Source organism: Mustela erminea, chromosome 18 (assembly GCF_009829155.1).
Source record: "Mustela erminea isolate mMusErm1 chromosome 18, mMusErm1.Pri, whole genome shotgun sequence".
Taxonomy (NCBI): Eukaryota; Metazoa; Chordata; class Mammalia; order Carnivora; family Mustelidae; genus Mustela; species Mustela erminea.
Window position 1 is genome coordinate 26,538,756 of NC_045631.1, and position 22,175 is coordinate 26,560,930.

A 22,175-nucleotide genomic window follows, 5' to 3' on the forward strand; every position below is an offset into this window, starting at 1 on the left:
TTCTAGTCATTCACTTCTTGTCAATACTTCTTTCTGAATGCTTACTTCTCTTTTTTGACTTCTCTAATGAGGTTGGAGCCATGATTGGTTAAAGCTCCCTGATTATACATTTATGATTGTACTATATGATCAAAGAGGAAAACATACTCATTGTGTGTCCAGAAAGATTACCTTCCAGTTACTGGAATAGTTCCAGTGGCCAAGGATGTAATACTAGAATTGGCTCAGCTGGTTATGTGCCTGTTCCTGTGCTAAGTGGGGAGTAATATCAGTTACCAGAAAAGGGGGTGGCATAGAGTAAGAAGTGTGTGGGGCATACAAAGGCAATAGCAGCTGCAAGCAGCTCTGGAGTGCTCCACATGTAAGCTACCCCTTAGACATTTCACTTATATGTCTCACAAATGGTTCAGTTTCTTACTCCTTTTCCCATCTAACTATGTTCCCTCACAAGCTATGCTTCAGCTCTGTTTGGCTTTCAGGTTATTAATGGCACAGAACTTTTCATGCCTCAGGATCTTTGTACCCGGGGCCTTCTGGTTGAACGTTCTTTCCTGCCTTAATCCTCATTCACCTATTAGCATCTACTAAAAATGACTTTCCAGTTTTTAGACTGAGTATTGGCAGTACACTGCTGCTATTAATACACACAGGGAATACAGAAGCAGCTGGTTTGGGAGAAAGATCTAATTTCACTTTATACCTTGATTTTTTAGATGAGCAGAACACCCAGTGGGCCTCTGTTCCCCAGTTGCAAACATTTTTTTTTTCTAAAGATTTTATTTATTTATTTGACAGACAGAGATCACCAGTAGGCAGAGAGGCAGGCAGAGAGAGAGAGGGAAGCAGGCTCCCTGCCGAGCAGAGAGCCCGATGCGGGGCTCGATCCCAGGACCCTGGGATCACGACCTGAGCCGAAGGCAGCGGCTTTAACCCACTGAGCCACCCAGGCGCCCGCAAACATTTTTCTAAGGAGAGAGAGTACACTGAGTGGTCAGGGTTTCGGAGGATGGGTGAATGAGAGGAGAATGTTGTAGTTGACTAAAACCACAGAAGAATGCTACATGTCTCTATAGGAAAGACTGTAAAGTCTGTATTTTGGGGGCAAATAAGGATAAAGAAACCAGGAAAAAAGATGAAGAACAGTTATGGTTAGAATAGCCAATGATGGTATAATAGAGGATATAAAGAAAAGTCAAAGAATAAGGATTACTTAAAGCTGTAACAGTTTTGAAGAATAACCTCAATTTTTACAAAATTAGGAGTTCCATTCCAGAGTGATAAAGTCTGCTGTACCACCATATAGAGAATGAAAAATAGTACAAGTTATTGGGCAGAATCTAAAATACAGAAAAGGAGATTTTGTTCATATAATGACCTCAGGGTTTTGTATGTGGCATTTGAGCCCTTCTAAAAGTAACAACCTGTGATCAAGATGGTAGCTGTAGGGGCGCCTGGGTGGCCTAGTGGGTTGAGCCGTTGCCTTCGGCTCGGGTCATGCTCTCAGGGTCCTGGGATCGAGTCCCGCATCGGGCTCTCTGCTGAGCAGGGAGCCTGCTTCCCTCTCTCTCTCTCTGCCTGCCTCTCTGTCTACTTGTGATTTCTCTCTGTCAAATAAATTAAAAAAAAAAAAGATGGTAGCTGTAGTAGAAAGATGACTGGATTGAGTGTCAAGAATCCTGAGATTTCTTTTCAGCTTTGAGTACATTATACCTAACTTTTTCTCATCAATGATAAAATGAAATTGGCTCCTGCTCTGCATATAAAGCAGGATTGTTGTCAGATTAGCTGATCTGTATATCACAGCACATTGAAAACTATAAAAGACCATGTAAATGTTAGGTATAAAGAGAATTATACCTTTGGAAAATAAGTTTATAATTCTGAATTTTCCTGGAGATAGAATCGTATGCTGTTAACTTTGTACCAGTGAATTCCTGTCAAATGAAAATCAGTATTAAAAATTACTGATTAGAAGCTATGTTGAGCATTTTGATCTTTATATTTGGACAACAGGAAGTCACTAATATAGAGGATGGAGGTGAGGAGAAATGTCATTATTTATATTTTGTAAAAAAGTACTCTTTTGTATGGAGTTTGTGGGTAACAATGAATGTAGGAAGCCATTTTATGCTTTTGGAGTTTATGTTTTAATGGACAGGGTAGTGGTAGTGTAAGTGAAGAGCTGTTTAGGAAGACACAGGTGATAGATTGCTGATAGATTTATTGTTAGAGGAAAGGAAGAAGGTGATTCCCGACTTTGCCAACTGGCTGGATAGTCATGTTATTTACCAAAATAGAGAACCCTGGAGGAAGATCAGGTTTGTGGAGGAAATCTTGATTTTTTTTTAAAGATTTTATTTATTTATTTGACAGAGATCACAAGTAGGCAGAGAAGCAGGCAGAGAGAAAGAGAGAGGAGGAAGCAGGCTCCCTGCAGAGCAGATAGCCTGATGTGGGACTCAATCCCAGGACCCTGAGATCATGACTTGAGCCGAAGGCAGAGGCCCAACCCACTGAGCCACCCAGGTGCCCTGGAAATCATGATTTTTTTTTTTTTTTTTTTAAATTTTTTTTAAAGATTTTATTTATTTATTTGAGAGAGAGACAGTGAGAGAGAGCATGAGCGAGGAGAAGGTCAGAGGGAGAAGCAGACCCCCCATGGAGCTGGGAGCCCGATGCGGGACTCGATCCCGGGACTCTGGGATCATGACCTGAGCCGAAGGCAGTCGTCCAACCAACTGAGCCACCCAGGCGTCCCGGAAATCATGATTTTTGAGTGGAATTTGATCTTCTACTGAGACATCCAAAAACCCATTTTGAGCAAGTCACTAGCAGATACTAAGAGAAGCAGTAGACGGAATGAGACCACTTTGGAGGTTATACTGCATGAACAGTGTTTAGGAGTTAGTTAGCTTTGAACAACTCCAGTATTTAAAGAGTAGGTGGAAAGGAATGAGTCAGGGGAAGGAGTGGTTATAGAATGATTGATTAGAGTGATAGGAGGAAAACCAGGAGAAGGTTATGCCTGGAAAACCAAAGGAAAATATTTTAAGGAGAAGATGGTGAGCGTTGGTTATAGCTGCTAAATAGTCTAACAAGATGGACTTGAAAAACATACATTGCATTCAGCAACTTTGAGATTACTGGTGACCACAACAGAAGTTACTTGGGAGGAGTGTTGGGGGGCAGAAACCATTTTGAAACGGATTTGGGGTGAATGAGAGATGAAGTATAGATGACAATTACAACTTAATCAAGGAGTTCATCTTCTAGAAGGAGAGGACAGTAATGAAGTCAAGTAAAGGGAGAGGGTTTTATTGTTTCAATTTATGATTTTTTTAAAGCCTTATTTATTGTGCAAATATATCATGGTAAATAATACAAAAGGGTAGATCAGTGAATGAAGTTTTACAAATCCAGCACCTGTGTAACCATCACCTAGGGTAAGAGATAGAATATTGTTACCTAATTGCTTCATGGTTTTGCATTTGAAATTATTTGCTATCTCGTTTTCTTGTGTCTGGTTTCTCTTGCTCATTTTTTTTTTTTTTTAAGATTTTATTTATTTATTTTACAGAGAGAGATCCCAAGTAGGCAGAGAGGCAGGCAGAGAGAGAGGAGGAAGCAGGCTCCCCACGGAGCAGAGAGCCCGATGCGGGGCTCGATCCCAGGACCCTGGGATCATGACCTGAGCTGAAAGCAGAGGCTTTAACTCACTGAGCCACCCAGGCGCCCCTCTCTTGCTCATTTTGTCTGTGAGGTCCATGCCTGTTATGTATGACAGTGGTTCATTCTTTTTCTGTGGTGAATAGTGTTCCATTGTTTCAGTATACTGCTGTGCTTATCCACTTTCCTTTTCATGGACATTTGGATTGATTCCAACTTTTGGCTCTTACTAAGTAACGCTGCTAACTGAGCCTGGCTGGTGACTCTTGATCTTGGGGTTGTGAGTTTGAGCCCCACGTTGGGTGTAGGGAATTCTTAAAAAAATAAAATCTTAAAAAAACCCCACAAATAATGCTGCTGTGAATATTTTTGTGCTTGTCTATTGGCGTATATTTGCTCTTTTTTCTAATGAGTAAATACCTAGATTGGAGCTACTTGGTCAAAGGGCATTGTATCTTCAATGTGGGCATATGTTGTCAAACTGTTTTCCCAACTGGCTGTACTGATTTACATTCCTTAGCAGAAAATAAGCAGTACTTTATTCCACATCCTGCCAACACTTGGTTTTGTCATTGTGGTTTTAATCGGCACTTCCTTAATTACAAATGAGTTTGAGCCACTTTTCATGCTTATTGATGGTGGATTTATTTGAATGTTTTCTTTTTGAAGTGTTTTTTCATGTCTCCAGCCTGTTTTTCTAGTGACTTATCTTTTTCATACTGATTTTTAACTGTTACATGTACAAGATGAGTCCTTGTGGGGTTATACTTGTTCTAAGTCTCTTCTCCCCTGCTGTGGCTTGCCTTTTCACTTTTCTGGTAAGGGTGGCTGATGATTAGCAGGACTTCTCCATTTTAATGTAAGAGATAATGTGGTAGAATTTGCCAATCTTTTATGCAAAGAATTTTTTGGTGTTCTATTAAGAAGTCTTTCCTTGTACCATGATGATGAAAGTGTCCTTCTACATTATCCACTCATGTAATTTTACCTTTGTTACTTACATCTAAATTTCCCTGGCACTGGTTTACTTGAAATTTTTTAAAAGGTAGGAGAAACTTTAGCATATTCAAGTGCTCATTGAAAATATCTAGTAGCATGGAAAGTATGGAAGATACAGGAAAGAAATGATTAGAAAAAGGCTCCTGAGAAGGTTGGGGAAGATGGGATCCAAAGCGCAGATGCAGAAATTTAGTCTAGAGAGAAGGAAAGACAACTATTTGTAATGGGATGGAATGAGAACAGAGTGGTACCAATGCACTTGGGTCTTCAGCAACAGATTTCTGATTTTTCTGTGCCATCTGTGACAGACTATCTGCTCAGTAAGGAGAGACTGGGTGGAGTCAGGGCTTGGAGAAAGCTTAAGAAAATCATAGAAGAAATTATAGGTGAAGTTCTAGAAAAAAGAATAAATGTGCTGTGCTGTTTTGAGGGTCCAGTGAGGTTTGTAGGGATAAATTTATTTTAGTGGTACCAAATTCTGTCTAACTGTGTGATATTCCTGTAGCATACTTGATTGCCGTAGAATGTACGAAGATAGCAGGTACTTGGGTTCATCTGGGATTGATATTTTGCAAGATGGGTGCCATGCAGAGAGCCCATAAAGAGAGATCAGACTGTAGACTATTGGCAGAAGTTACTGAGATGATTGATCAAAGACCGTAAGGTGGAAGGAGAGTCAACATAAGGTGGTCCGAAAAATAGGAAGAAGGCAGGGTTGTTGGTGGACCAGAAGGCCTAATGAAGTCAGAGAATGGATTGTAATGGAAGTGGTTGAGAAAACTTGCTAGAGGATAAGGTCATGATTTGAGACTAGAAGGCTTGAATTCGTGTTTTGTGAGGTGCAATAATTTTGTTCAGGAAGGATATCTTTCATAATACTGACTATATAACAGATGCTTAATATTCACTGATGTGAATTGGAAGTGATTAGACAAGTATCTATAATTCTCTTGTAGTGGACCATATGCCCGGTGTTCAGGTATATCAGAATTAAATTCTTAAATATGAAGGAACATAACTTGTCTTCCACTGTTAAGTATATAAATATTAGAAAATCTAGTAGGTTGTACTTCATATTTATATTTAATTAATTTTTGTAAATTTTTTTTCATGTATCATTTATAGATTCTGGTTTTGTTCCTGGTATTAATATTCCCAAGTTCTCTAGTGAGAATATTTTTTTAAAGGAGTCTCTTTTTTAAAAAAAAAAAAAAAGATTTTAATTTATTCATTTGAGAGAGAGAGAGAGAGAGAGAGCGAGCACAAGCAGGGGGAGAGGGAGAGCGTGAGGGAGAGAGAGAAGCCGACTCCCCACTGAGCTGGGAGCCCAACATGGGGGTGGATTCCAGGACCTAGAGATCATAACCTGAGCCAAAAGCAGACGTCCAACCAATTGAGCCACCCTGGTGCCCCCCTAGTGAGAATTAAAAAAAAAAAAAAAAATCTTACTTGTGCAAATAATTATAGGTACTGTTAAAAAAAACCCCAACTACTGGTTTTATAATTTCAGCTTCTTGTTCACTTTCTTACAAATGATGTCTTCCAAATACTTAATTTTTACTGAAAAACAATATAAACAATTATTAGACTAATAATATTAAAGAAGTGTAGCTGTTTTCTTTTTGATTTGCTTCTTTGTGGCTTCATTCTCTTGCAGATACATCAAGAAATCTGGAATTTCATGAAATACACAGCACTGGGAATGAGCCACCTCTGCTGATTATGATCGGCTACAGTGATGGAATGCAGGTCTGGAGCATTCCGGTAAGTCTGGAGAAGGTTGAATCCCTGATATAATACTGGGCAGCATGCTCACTGCTGTGAACCCTGGCCATAGTTTCTGTAAGGTCTCATCCATTTACTTCATTAGCAGTTGCTGAGAGGCTGCTGTGTGTGTAACAGGGCACAAAGAACAAGGGGCAAATGAGGGGATAGAGGGGCTGTAAATGATTTGTGATGTCGGGCCAGGGATTGTGGGAATCACCTTACATGCAAGATCTCATTTTTTCATCCTAGTAACTCTGTTGAGTAGGTATTATTATTTCCCTCCTTTTTTCCAAAAGAGTGAACAAGCTTATAGAAGGCTTTTTCTTTTGTTTTTTAAAATTAGCAGTCATTAAAAATCAGTGTTTTGAATCAGTTAAAACAGTCATGTGGTACAAAATTCTCGAGGTTATGAAAAGTTAAAAAACTCCCTCTTGGGGCACCTTGGTGGCTCAGAGGGTTAAAGCCTCTGCCTTAGGCTCAGGTTATGATCTCAGGGTCCTGGGATCAGGCCCTGCATTGGGCTCTCTGCTCAGCAAGGAGCCTGCTTCCCCTGTCTCTCTGCCTGCCTCTCTGCCTATTTGTGATCTCTCTGTCAAATAAATAAATAAAATCTTAAACAAGCAAACAAAAACTCCCTCTCATCCTTGTCTCCCATTTCCTCTTGAGGCACCCTGGGTTTCTTGTTTGCTGTGTATCCTTAAAGCTATGTTTTATGTAAATAAAAACATAAATAAATTTGTTTCTGCCTCCCTGCCCTCCCTAACAGATGGGAGCACATTATACAACTTAGTCTGTACCTTGCTGTATTGTACTCATAATGTCAGTATTCATAGAGCTTCTTTTATTTTAAAATTGAATTTTAAAAGCTGCATATAATTCCATTATTTGGATTTTCCTTGATTTATATAATTTGTTCCCTATATTGAAAAAGCTTGAGTGTCTCTTTTTTCCTGCGATCATACATAATGATGTAGTACAGGAATTTGAACAAAGGTTATTTTATGTCTGTGTATCTATGAAAGATAAATTTCAATTATGATAAGTGTTTAAAATTGCCTAATGTTGGTCCCAGTTTGCCTCTTAAATCCTACATGTTCCTCTTTGGGATGACCAAAAATAAAATGCCCTAAAAGAGACGGAGGCTTGGTAGGATCACAGCTGAGTGAACCATAGTACAGATTGCAAAGTTTGGCTTGTACTTACATTCTGGCCTGGCCGAAATATCTGATCTCTCCAGTAGATGGGGGCGGGGGCGGGGTGGGCGGTGGACTTCTGTTCTGTGGTTCTTTTGCAGTTGGAGGCTCAGGGCTATTTGTACCTTTAATAAATTCACCACCAAATTTTTCAAACCCCCTTGTGTATGTGTGTGTTTCAGCTAGAGTTTTTCCCACCTCTTCTGTTGGGTAATATCATTCTTCCTTAAAAGGTATATAGGAAAACATAGTATATTATGTTAAATTTAAAGGAATTCAGGATGTTCTTGAGTACAGAATTTGGCCTCAGTGGCATAAAGATTATTAAATAATGATCACATTGGACTTCATAATTCTTTAATAATTTAAGTAAAAAGTTATTTAGTCCTCGATAAGTCACTGCTGATAAACTTTGGTCTTCCATCTAATCATGTAATTATGTATGATACTATTAGTTATTTAGGATTAGGGGTTTTATATTTCTTTTTTTTTTTTTTTAAGATTTTATTTATTTATCAGAGAGAGGGGGAGAGAGCGAGCACAGGCAGACAGAATGGCAGGCAGAGGCATAGGGAGAAGCAGGCTCCCTGCTGAGCAAGGAGCCCGATGTGGGACTCGATCCCAGGACGCTGGGATCATGACCTGAGCCAAAGGCAGCTGCTTAACCAACTGAGCCACCCAGGCGTCCCTATATTTCTTATTTTTAAAGATTGGCTTTATTTTGCAGAGATAGTATGCTGGTGTGTCGTGAAATGAGTGTCCTCTTTCTTTTGCCTTTTGGGATGTGTAGTTGACATTTTTCATGGCCCTGCAATGCTGTTTGTAATTTAAGTATCACACTGAAGGCATAGACAGAGAACTTAAAATTAGGTAGTGGTTTGGTTTTTTTTCCTACCAAGAGAAAAACTTCTAGGTTGTGATCAGGGGAAGAGATTTTGTAAACGTAACTTTTTCTTATTAATAGATACAATATTGTGATCCATTACACTGTTGACAGACTTGAAGGTGGAGGGGAAGCTAGAGCTTTAACAAGAAGGTTGAGCCTGTGTGATTAGGGGTGTTGACTGGAATGAGTACATTCCTTTGGTAGTACTCAGGCTACCTACTTGTTCCGGTTATAATTAGAGGTATCACTTTTAATAGTTTTAAAGTTAACTTGCGTCTATCTCTGAGTGACTTAAAGGCCTTCTGAGTAATTTAAATTACCTCTTTAACATAATTCTTTTTTTTTTTTTAAGATTTTTATTTAGTTAGTTGATAGAGATCACAAGTAGGCAGAGAGGCAGGCAGAGAGAGAGGAGGCAGCAGGCTCCCTGCTGAGCAGAGAGCCCGATGCGGGACTCGATCCCAGGACCCTGGGATTATAACCTGAGCCGAAGGCAGAGACTTTAACCCACTGAGCCACCCAGGCGCCCTTTAACGTAATTCTTATGCCTAGATTGCATTTTGAGAGACTCGAATAATCTTTTCTTCATGCAATATTCAGTAGCTGGTTGTTTATTATTGTAGTATTATAGTTCTGTGTGGACTGTTTCAAGAATTAGGAGGTTGGGAAAATGAGCTCCTTCTGTTACATTGATTGTGCTCTTCCTATGTTCAAAGCATTTTACAGACACAGAATCTCATCTGTCGTAGACTGTGAGGTAGAAGTTACCCTGTTTCACAGGTGGTAACGTCATATGCTTATAAGAGTTGGAATTGGAATTCAAACCCAGTTCTATCTGACTTCAGGTTCAAAGCCTCTGATCTTAGAGCTGTACTTCATTATTCCCCAAATGTGATAGCAAAAGATATGCCATGCGAGTACTTTGGCAGTTCAGTTTTAGTTTTCATTATGCAAGCTTATGATGTGCCTTCAACTCTTCATCTTTTATAGAGTACTGTGACTGTAACCCATTACTAACTAAACCCTTCCAAAACTTGTTTATCACTCGTCAGTTATTCAGTAATCATTTAAGTGTTACCATGTGCTAGACAGTGGGGAGCTTATGTTGGTCAACCCAGAAATAATCCTGGCTCTTAGGGAATCTTTGCAGACCATAAATCATACTTGCTTTTGAGTACGTGTGAGTGGGCGGAAAGTCAATCCCTGTCCAAGCCATAGCCCGATTTTTTTGCTTCAAGTTTGTGAAACAGGGTTCCCTTCTCTTGATTTTATATAACCTGTGAGTCTCAGATTAAGAAAGTAAACAGATCCTGGTTACACCTTTAAAAAAATTGTTTAGGGGCACCTGAGTGGCTCAGTGGGTTAAGCCTCTGCCTTCAGCTCGGGTCATGATCTCAGGGTCCTGGGATCGAGTCCCGCATCGGGCTCTCTGCTCAGCAGGGAGCCTGCTTCCCTCTCTCACTCTCTCTCTGCCTGCCTCTCTGCCTACTTGTGATCTCTGTCTGTCAAATAAATAAATAAAATCTTTAAAAAAAAATAAAATAAAATAAAAAAATTGTTTATGAATTGCACAAATTTGAACAAGGCCTAAATGGTGTCTCGACATATGGTTAAGTGGAGTATGCTTAGGATCAGAACTGCCCAGAAATAGTTGCTGTACTGCCCAATTCCCACCACTCTGTATATGGGGTGGCTGGAGGGAAACACCAGCCTTCCCCGCTTTCCCAAGCTGTCAGGTCCCTTCTGTCAACACATCTGATGTCACATAAGAAAGCGTGATTATTTGTTGAGGTTCTGGATAAACAGGCCCTTTTCCAACTCATGTCTAACAATCTCATTGCCTCTTTTTGGTCATATAAATAATAGGTTCTCTTGCTTAAAATCCTTAACTTTAAAAAAAAATCAAGATTGTATGTGGATTAAAAATCGAATAGTTTTTTTTGTGTGTGTGATTCATATGAAAAAATAAGCTGTTCTGGCTCTTCCTTCACAATTCCTTGAATTCTTTTTTTTTTTTTTTTTAAAGATTTTATTTATTTATTTGACAGAGAGAGATCACAAATAGACAGAGAGGCAGACAGAGAGAGAGAGAGAGGGAAGCAGGCTCCCTGCTGAGCAGAGAGCCCGATGTGGGACTCGATCCCAGGACCCTGAGATCATGACCTGAGCTGAAGACAGAGGCTTAACCCACTGAGCCACCCAGGCGCCCCTCCTACTTACATTCTTGATTTTATTTTTTCTCCCAGTGTTACACATAGACCAACTTGGTGCTATGAACTCTGAGGACTTAAAAGGTGTTCATTATTGGGGCTTTTGGGTGGCCAGTTGGTTAAGCCTCAAACACTTGATCTCATCTCAGGTCTTGATCTCAGGGTTGTGAGTTCAAGCCCTATGCTGGGCTCCACGCTGGTCATGGAGCCTGCTTAAAAAAAGAAAAAGGAAAAAAAAAAGGGCATTCATTTATTCAGCACAGATCTGGGATAAAATATATATTTTGAGCAAAATAGACATGGTATTTGGTCAAATGGAGCAAGTAGGAAAGATGGATTTAAATAAAAATAATATGCAACTTACGTTGTAATATGAAGAATAGAATAAGAGATCATAATAATAAGGAAGTGGCCTAGAAATTAAGATTTAGTGAGGGTAAGCTTAGAATAGCATACAGTAAAGTCAGTGGCTCTGAGGTGGAAATGTTCTTTCCTCTGTGGTTGGACATTGATTTAGATTTCTTAATTTTTTTTCTTCTTTAAGAATATTGAGATACATATTTTTATGATCATGTAGTTTGGAGAGATCGATAAAAGTAGATACACCAAGGCTCTTGATAGATTTGCCAGATTGCATTCTTGTAAAGCCATGCCACTTACATTTACCCCATTTGTTTATTAATTCATTCACTCAGTGAAGATTTATTGATTGCCTTTTACAAGCCAGACCCTGTTCAAGGTGCTGGGAAAACAACAATGAGCAGAACAAAATCATTTTTCTTGTGGATTTTCCATTCTAGGTAGGTGGGGAGGATGATAATAAGCAAGCATGTAGCATGCAAGCTGGTGATGAGTGTTAGGGTGGGGTGGTGGATGTTGCGGTGGGTTGTTGTATCATACAGGGTGGTCTGGGAAGGGAAGGCCTCTCTCAAAGATCTTTTGAGCAGAAGTGTGAAGGAGTGATCCTTCTGGGTATTTGATGGAGGAACATTCAAAGCCAGTACTCCGTGCGAGGATTATGTTTCTTCTATATTCAAGAACAGCAAGGAGGCCATTCAGCTGGAGGTGTGCAGGCAAGGTGACGAATGCTGGGGGAGGATGTCTGAGAGGTGGTGGTGGGCTAGAGCTTGGTCAACCATGGATTTCAAAAATTGTAAATGCAGAGCAAAGTTGAAACAATTTTACAGTGAAAACAAGTATATTCACCACCTAGATCGAAGCGTTAAATTTTACGGTGCTTCCTTTATTTCACATCCATCTCTTTCAACACATTTTAACATTTATTTAACATGAATTTTTTTAAAAGTTTTCATTTATTTATTTGAGAGAGAGAGAGCATGAGAAGGGAGCAGGTAGCGGGAGAAGCAGACTCCCCACTGAGCAGGGAGCCCGATGCAGGACTTGATCCTGGGACTCCAGGATCATGACTGAGCTGAAGGCAGTTGCTTAACCATCTGAGCCACCCAGACGCCCCTCATTCAACACATTTTGAAGTAAATTGCAAACATCAGTAGACTTTCCCCCAGCCACTTTTGTATGCATTAACTAGAATTCAGTATTTGATTAATTTTTGTTAAAGTATATACACAGTTAGATACTGAAATCTTAATAAGTCTACTTCCTTAAAAAAAAATTTTTTTTTATTGTTTTATGTTAGTCACCATAAAATACATCATTAGTTTTGGGTGCAGTTTCCAAGATGCATTGTTTTTGTCCAGGACCCAGTGCTCCATGCAATACATCCCCTCCTTAATACCCACCACAACGCTTACCAATACCCCCACCCTCTTTCCCCCTAAAAGCCTCAGATTGATTCTCAGAGTCCACAGTCTTTCATGGTTCATCTCCCCCTCCGGTTTGCCCCAGTTCACTTTTTCTTTCCTTCTAATGTCCTCCGCTCTATTCCTTATGTTCCACAAGTAAGTGAAACCGTATGATAATTGATTTTCTCTACTTGACTTATTGCACTCAGCATAATCTCCTCCAGTCCCATCCATGTTGATGCAAAAGTTGGGTATTCATCCTTTCTGATGGCTGAGTAATAATTCCTTGTATATATATGGACCACATCTTCTTTATCCATTTGTCTGTTGAAGGGCATCTCGGCTCCTTCCATAATTTGGCTATTGTGGACATTGCCGCTATGAACATTGGGGTACGTGTGGGCCTTTTTTCCACCACATCTGTATTATGTCCATTTCCTAGGCTTTGACAAGTATATACACCTAAGTAACCCAAATCTTTGTCAAGATGTAGAACGTGCTTATCACTGAAGAAATTTCCCTCATCACCTATTCCCAATTAAATTTTTTTCTATCCTATGCAGAGGCAACCACTGTTCTCATGTCTTCCCCCCACCATTTTTTTTTTTTTTAAGATTTTATTTATTTATTTGACAGAGATCACAAGTAGGCAGAGAGGCAGGCAGAGAGAGAGAGGGGGGAAGGGAAGCAGGCTCCCTGCTGAGCAGAGAGCTGGATGTAAGTCTCGATCCCAGGACCCTGGGATCATGACCTGAGTTGAAGGCAGAGGCTTTAGCCCACTGAGCCACCCAAGTGCCCCTCTTCCCCCCACTATTGGTTCGTGTTGCCTGTTTTAGAACTTCCTGTGCTATTATTGTACTGTATGCATTTTTGTGTGTGTAAGGCTTTCTTCACTCAGTGTGTTTGTGAGATTCACCCATATTATTCCTTTTTATTGCTGAATAATACTCCGGTGTATGAACATATCATAGTTTATCCCTTCTCTTAATGATGGTTAGCTGGACTCTTTACTGCTTTTGCCTTTTCTGACTAAAGCTGCTGTGAAGATCTTCTGTAAGTCTTTTTGTCAAGTGGTGTGTTCATTTCTCTTAGGTAAGGACCTACAAGTGGAATTGCAGCTTCATAGGGTAGGAATGTGGTCGGTTTTATAACAGACATCCAAACCTTTTTCCAGAGTAGTTGTACCATTTTACATTTCCCCTAGCAGTGTACACGTTGTTCCATAACCTCATCAACATTTGGTGTTGTCTGTCTTTTTAATTTTAGCCATTCTGATGGGAGGTACCTTGTGATGGCTAATAATGTTAGAATACTTTTAATGTATTTTTGGCCATTTGAATATCTTTTAGGAATTATCTGTACACTTTTTTTAAAAATAAAGATTTTATTTATTTATTTGACAGATCACAAGTAGGCAGAGAGGCAGGCAGAGAGAGAGAGGGAGAAGCAGGCTCTTCGCTGGGCAGAGAGCCCGATGTGGGGCTTGATCCTAAGACCCTGAGATCATGACCTGAGCTGAAGGCAGAGGCTTCTGAGCCACCCAGGCACTCCTATCTGTACATTTTTTTGCTCACTAAAAGTAGTGAGTTGGAGAAGCCATTTGAGGACTTTGTATGATTAGACAGTAATGTGTCTTACAAAAGTAGTGATGGTATGAAGCACAAATGGGAGTGGAAGGATAGTGAGTTTGGTTTTAAGTTTCTGGACTGTGGACTGGTGGTGCTGGTCCACAAACTGGTCATAGTGAAATGTTTGTTGCTGTATGCAACAAAATAAGTACAGGAAATGAGAGCAAGCTTTTAGACATTGATAGTTATTTGCCAGTTGAACATGATCCAAATATGTGTCTGTTGCTTATGGAAGAGTCTGTGCCAGAATGGAAATTAAAAGATAAATAATCGGGCATTCATAACATGGTTAGACAAACACTGTCAACATGGCATCCAGGTGGAGCAGGGGTTGTTTATGAGAGTGGGTATGTTTTAGATGTTGTGTAGTCATGTGTTATTTCATTTAACACAGACAATCATTTCTATGATTATTAATATTAATTTTAGTGGTTATATGCTCTCTGGACATAGAATGAGATATAGAAGTTTCAGGGAAGAAATTTGAATTGCGGGATGAAGACGGATTTATTGATCTTTCAGCCACTATGAACTCATTAAAAATCTTTGAGTAACAAGAAATACATTCCAAAGTCCATATTTAATAAAGATTTATCTTGTAGTGATGGTCGGATAGATAGAGACTAAGGAGAAAAGAAAAGGTTATCAGGCCAGTTAGGAGTCAATTTCAGCATTGTCCTAATGTGGGATGTTGTGAACCTGAACTAAATTTGTTATGGTGGTATCTGGTAAGTCATTAAAGAGGAGAGAAGAGTTAAAGATGTTCCCAGGGTTTTGACTTGGGGCTGGTGTTACCTGGTATGTAAGATGGGATAGTTTTAGAAGAAATGTAATTTTATTATTAGACTTAGACTTGCATTATGTTAAAAATTATATAAGGCAAAAATTGCATTGCATAGTATAAGTAATAAAGAATTCTCATTTAAAATATTCAGCAGATAAGAAACCCAAGATATACCTTTATAAAAGTCCTGAGAATTTTCCCTACTTTTTTGATATATGTTTAAATGGCTACTTAGTTTTTGCATCCTCTTTTGAAACTCTTAATATCTTAGAAAATCTTTAAAATGTATTCATTACAACAACTAAAAGGTGACAATTGTGTTGCATGAAGCAGTATATGTATTTAGTTTCAAAGAGTTTTTTTGTTTCAAGTTTTTATTTACATTCTAGTTAATGTACAGTGTAATACTAGTTTCCAAGAGTAGAATTCAGTGATTCATCATTTACATATAGCACTCAGTGCTCTTCACAAGTGCCCTTTGGCAAACTACCTTTGGCTCAGGTCATAATCTTGGAGTCCGAAGATCGAGTCCCGCATCGGGTTCCCTGCTCTGCAGTGAGTTTGCTTCTTCCTCCCACCCTCCCCTTCTCTCATGCTCTCTCTCTCTCTCTTAAATAATAAGTAAAATCTTAAAAACAAAAACAAGTGCCCTCCTTAATCCCCATCACCCATTTAGTCTATCCCCCCTCCTACTTCCCCTCCAGCACCAAAATCTTAACTCATGTATATTTTAGCTTCAGTAAGTCAGCTATTGGAGTGCTTAATCTTGGAGCTTTGACTGTACTTCAAAAGTAATGACACTAGGTGTCGCTAACACATTGGGTTAAGAAGAGTGCTGCCGTTCCCTTGAAGTATTTGCCCTAAAGCTTTTAGTGTCTGTAGCTTTACACTTAAGCTTTCGAGAAACATGGCTCTAAAGCCATGTTTGAGGGCATAGTTGAGGTAAATACCAATTAGTCTATTATTTATTAGACATTGGGTGCCAGTAGACTTTGCCATGTCAAGATTGCTAGCCAGGAAACAATTTTTATGAGTTTCATTTGGGAGCAATATAAAGTCCATGATTTGGGATAACTGGCAAGCAGAGAAAGTTTGAATATGGACCTGAATCAAAAAATTGTGTTCGTTGAGAATGAGGCCTTATTTTGTTGTGTCCAGTCTCTTGTTACTGGGAAGAGAAATAAAGGATGGTTTTTTAGTCATCTGTGGTGGAAGACCTTTGGGATTCATGCAGTGAATAAAAGCAAAAATGAAGAATAATGTTGAATTAACTTATAGAATCCACCTGTACTAATGGAGAAAATGCTTTTGCTTCAAATGTATTTCCTACCGTGTCTCTTTAGAGAAATCTTGCATCTGAAGTTTAATCTTTCCTTATGTTTTTATAGTGGCTTTATGGGCTTTTGTTGATTTCATACCCACTCTGAGTTTGAAATTTATTATCATAAATTGGAATCTTTCTTGTTTGAAATATCTTTGATGTTTTTCTATGCTAAAGCAGAAGATAGTCTTTGGACACAAAGGACATAAGCAGAGTTATGAGTTTGTAGAAGGCAGTTTTTTCCTCTTGTTATACATTTTATTGAGTATAGTAAATACCATAAAGTACACAGATCTTAAGTGTACAGATTGAATTTTTATATATGTATACAACCTATACATCACTCAGAATAAGATAGAGAATGTTCCCAGTAACTCTGAAGAGTCCCTCTTCCCTTTTAATACTGTCCTCCTTGTAACTCCAGGTAACCAGTATTCTAACTTCTGTAACAGAAACTAGTTTTTCTGTTCTTGAACTTCATAAAAAAAAATATGGTCACAGATAATACAGTCTGTATTCTTTTATGTCTGGCTTCTTTCTGTTAGCAGTATGGCTATGGGATTTTTTTTTTTTTTTTTTAAGATTTTATTTATTTATTTGACACAGAGAGAGAGCACAAGTAGGCAGAGAGGTAGGCGGTGGGCGGGTGGGTGGAAAGCAGGCTCCCCGCTGAGCAGAGAGCCCAATGTGGGGCTTGATCCCAGGACCCTGAAATCACTACCTGAGCTGAAGGCAGAGGCTTAACCCACTGAGCCACCCAGGCGCCCCTGGTTATGGGATTCTTTCATGTTCTTTTGTGTAGCAATAATTTGTTCTTATTTTTTTCTGTGTAGTATCTTATGATGAATACAACACATTCTAAAAAGTCCCTTATAGGGCACCTGGGTGGCTCAGTGGGTTTAGCCGCTGCCTTCGGCTCAGGTCATGATCTCGGGGTCCTGGGATCGAGTCCCGCATCGGGCTCTCTGCTCAGCGGGGAGCCTGCTTCCCTCTCTCTCTCTCTGCCTGCCTCTCCATCTACTTGTGATTTCTCTCTGTCAAATATATAAATAAAATCTTTAAAAAAAAAGATAAAAAGTCCCTTATATATCCAATAGTCATTTTTGTTTCTGGTTTTTGAGTATTATGAATGAAGTGACTCTGAAAGTTGATATATATGTTTCTTGGTGGACATATACTGCACCCATTTCTCTTGTATATATAGACCTAGAGTAGATTTGCTATGTCATAGTGTAGATGTATGTTTAACTTTAGTACAGAGAGCCAGTTTTCCAAAGTATTTTTACTGGGGTACCTGGATGGCTCAGTCATTAAGTGGCTGCCTGCAGCCCCATATTGGGCTCCCTGCTCGATGGGAAGCCCCTTTCTCCCTCTCCCACTCCCCCTGCTTGTGTTCCCTCTCTCACTGTCTCTCTCTGTTGAATAAATAAATAAATAAAATCTTTAAAAAGGCACTTTTATCAATATGTATGCCCACTAGCAATGTATGAAAGTTTCATTTGCTCTCTATTTCTCATTGGCCCTTGGTATTTTCAGCTTTTAAAATTTTAACCGTTCTGGTAGGTATGTACCAGTATCTCATTGTGGAGTTTTAAAGATGCTTTTCATTTTGCAGTAATTTTAAACTTACAGGAAATTTTACAAGGTACGCCTTGATTTACCCAGATTTACCAGCTATAGACATTTTGCCCCATTTGCTGTATTATTTTCTCAGTTTTTTTATTTGTGAAGATTTTTTCTGAACCATTTATCAGTAGGAGAAACCATGTACACCTTTTCCATAAATAACTCATTATATATTTCCTAAGAATAAGCATATTATCTTACACAAACATAGCACTGTCAAAACCAGGACATTTATATTTGATAAAATACTGTTATGTTCAATCCATCTTCCGTTTTCATCATTTGTCTTAATGTCTCCTTTGTAGGTATTCTTAGATTTTCACTTTCTTAATGTTCTTTTTTTGTTTTTTTTTTTAAATTTTATTTATTTACTTGACACAGAGAGAGAGAGATCACAAGCAGGCAGAGCAGCAGGTAGAGGGAGAGGGAGAAGCAGGCTCCGGCCAAGCAGAGAGCCCGATGTGGGGCTCGATCCCAGGACCCTGAGATCATGACCTGAGCTGAAGGCAGACACTTAACCGATTGAGCCACCCAGGTGCCCTAATGTTGTTCTTTGATGACAGAAATCTGGATCAGATTTTAAGTGGTTTATTCTGTTAATGCTTTTTGTATTCTTGTTTATTCTAAAACCATGAAGATATTCTCCTATATTTTCTTTTTACCTTTTTAAAGATTTATTTATTTATTTGAGAGAGAGAGAGAGAGAGAGAGAGAGAGACTCTCAAGCAGACTCTGTACTGAGCACAGAGCCCGACATGGGGCTCAATCCCATGACCCTGAGATCACCGCCTGAGCTGAAACCAAGAGTCCAGTGTTTAACTGACTGAGTCATCTGGGCGCCCCTCATATATTTTTTGTCAGAGGTTGTTTTTATCTTTGGGTTTATGCTTCATCTGAAATTTTTTGTATATAGTGTGAGACAGGGGTCAAGGCTCTTTTTACTTAAAACAAAACAAAACAAAACAAAAACCTAATTGATCCAGCACCATTTCCTGAAAAGACCATTCTTTCCCCTCTTAAGTGCAGTAATACCATATATATGTAGGTAATTTTTGCCCTCTCTGTTGTCTATTTTTAACTATTTTTGAATTGATTTTTAAGATCCTTTTGTTTTGAAATACTTATAGACTCACGGGAAGTTGCACAATCTTATTTAGAATCCTGTGTATCCTTTGCCCAGCTTCCCCCAAAGATGACATCTTATATAAATTATAGTACAGTATCAAAACCAGGAAAGAGACAATTACATTAATTTTTAAAAAATTTTGTAGTTCATTTTTTCCAATTTTTATGTAGATATAATTGACCTACTACATAGATTTTTAACACCATAAATTGTGATCATTTTGCTGGTTTGACCTATATTTAAGTGTACTGATAGGATATGAACCCTATCAGATTTTCATCTGTAGACATGATGAGTAATCTTGAAATGGAGTCCCAGTATTTTTAATTGACCATATATTAATATTCTTTAAGTCTGGTTTGGGGATTATTTACAGCTAGAGGAAGAGTGTACATTGATCATATAGTTCTCATATTCTGTGCCTTTGCTTTCTGTTCTTTTTCTTTATGTGTACTTTCCTAGTTTAAAAGTATTGGTCAGCTTGATGGGAACTAATAAGAAGTGATAACAAAACTTAAAAAAATGATTGTTTTAGAGGGTTAACACTATTTTAAATAGGAAATTATCTAAAAATATAAGACATGAAAATATGCAAATATAAATTTTATGTTTGTGACTCAATCTTGCCATTATTGACATTTTAGACCAGAGGATTCTTTGTTACGGGGGGCTGGCCTTGTACATTGCAGGATATGTAGCTACATCTGTTGCCTCTGTCTGCTAGATGTCCGAAGCAACTCCCTGTGACAATTAAGGATGTCCTCCTCTGGTTTAGAACCTCTTCAGGTTGTGAACCATGACTCTAGAGGAAATTCTGGTTTAAACCACTGGCTTAGATGTATATAATTTAAGGGGGAAAAGTTGTGTGTATTTAAGAATATCAGGGATTTATTCTGTGTGTGTGTGTGTGTGTGTAATTAGCCTATGAGTTCTAGTATTTTCTGGGAGTCTTGATTTTGCATTAGCAGTTGGGAGAGTTCTTTCTTTTTAATTGCTATTTTATTTAAAAAATTTTATTGATTTATTTGTCAGAGAGAATATGCATTAGGCAGAGGGAGAAGCAAGAACCCTGATGTTGGACTTGATCTCAGGACTCTGGGATATGACCTGAGCTGAAAGCAGATGCTTAATTGACTGAGCCACCCAGGCATCCCACAGTTGGGAGAATTCTTTGTGAGCCTCTCTATAACTATGGTCATATCTTTTGATTTTTTAAAGATTTATTTATTTTTAGAGAGAGAGAACACATGTGGGCATGTGTGCATCAGAGGGTGGAGGGGAAAAGGGAGAGGGAGAGAGAGGATTTCAAGCAGATTCTGAACTGAGCACAGAACCCAATGTGGGGCTCATCTCATGACCCTGAGATCATGACCTGAGCTAAAACCAAGAGTCAGTCACTGAACTGACTGAGCCACCCAGGCTTCTGGGGCTCTGGTCATATCTTAATGGCTTTTATATATCTGGTGCCAAGTAAATTGTCTGGCAGTTAGTTGTTACATCTGTGTGTTCATTTATATATGTATGTGTATATATGTTTAGTAGATGTGTTTCAAGATTTCAGTCTTTTGCTGAATATTTTCATCTAAGGGAGTCAATTCAGAAAGACCCAAATTAAATTTCATAATCATTTGCTGTTTGCTCATGTCCCATTCCATTCCTATTCTATCCCCTCTTCCTAAAATCTCTATTTTTGTTAATTAATAGCACCATAATTTTTCTATTCAGCCACACTGAAACTTTAGGGCCTATGCCCTAAATATAACTAAGACCTAATACAAATATAACTAAGACCTAAGCCTTGAAGAGATCGTATTCTACTTGTGTGAGATGTCGCTACTTAATTGCAGTCTGTATCAGTGCTTCATTTAATCCCCAAATGGGATTGCTTTTGCCCCCAAAGAGGCATTTGGCCATGTTTGTGGACATGTTTTATTGTCATGATTGGAAGTTGCTACTGGCATCTAGTGGGTAAAAGCTAGAGATGCTGCTGAGCATCCTATAATGTCCAGGACAACTTCTACAACACAGAATTGTCCCTTCCAAAATATCAGTAAGGCTGAGTTTGAGAAACCCTGGCCTATGAGATCAGAGTTACAATGGAGGCATGGATAAAGTGCTGTAGAGCACAGAGTAGTGATGAGATGCCTGGGAGAGTTTTGACGCTTGTGCTGCCTAGTGATGTTTCATAATGTTAATATAAATATTAGCATCTATAATTGGAATGATCAGAATATACCATACACATTATTTTAGGTAAATTGACTATTATTCTTTATTATCTTGTCAGTTTTACTATTTTTTAAAAAGATTTTCTTTTACTTTTAAGTAATCTCTACACCCATCGTGGGCTTGAACTCAAAATGCTGAGATCAAGAGTTGCATGCTCCACTGTCTGAGCCAGCCAGGAGCTCCTCAACCTACTATTTATTCAGTGTTATTCTCATTTTATAGATAAAAAATTAAAGCTCACGTTTAACCTCTACAAACGCACAACCTCTCCACTATCAACATTCCACATCAGTAATCCCCTTTATCTTTGGTTTAACTTTCCATGATTTCAGTTACCCACAGTCAGCTGTCCAAAACCAGATGATCATCCTTCTGACATATTGTCAGGAAGTCAGTAGTAGGGCACCTGGGTGGCTCAGTCAGTTATGCGTCTGCCTTTGGCACAGGTCATGATCCCAGGGTCCTGGGATCCAGGTCTCCACTGGACTCCCTGCTCAGTGGGGAGCCTGTTTCTCCCTCTCCCTCTGCCACTCCCCCTGCTTGTGCTTTCTCTCTAATAAATAAATAAAATCTTGAAAAAAAAGGTCAGTAATCTAACACTCGATGACAATGCCTCCATCATTCACCTTACCTCACCTCATCACGTAGGCGTTTTATCATCTCATGTCATCTCAAGTAGGGTAAGTACAGTACAATGGGATGTTTTGAGAGAGAGAGAGATATTCCCATAACTTCTGTTACAGTATATTGTGATAGTTGTTATGTTTTATTATTATTGTTAATCTCTTACTGTGTCTAATTTATAAATTAAACTTCATCATGGCTCATATGTATTGGAGAAAACATGGTATACATAGGATTTCTTACTATTCACAGTTTTAAGCATCCACTGGAGGTCTTGGAATATATTGCTCATAGAAAGGGTGGGGGGCTACTGTATAGTTTCGCCTTTCCAGAATGTCATATGGTTGTAATCA

The 22,175-nt window shown here is 38.8% G+C and overlaps 1 protein-coding gene across 12 annotated transcripts in view; it reads left to right on the forward strand.

Moving 5' to 3' along the window:
• Positions 1-22,175, forward strand: part of BCAS3 (BCAS3 microtubule associated cell migration factor) — a 587,541-nt gene that overhangs the window by 23,866 nt on the left and 541,500 nt on the right. For all 12 annotated transcript variants that reach the window (XM_032320065.1, XM_032320063.1, XM_032320069.1 and 9 more), the window contains exon 5: positions 6,323-6,429. In XM_032320065.1, the coding sequence (XP_032175956.1) occupies positions 6,323-6,429 (107 nt within the window). The remainder of the gene's footprint in view (positions 1-6,322; positions 6,430-22,175) is intronic.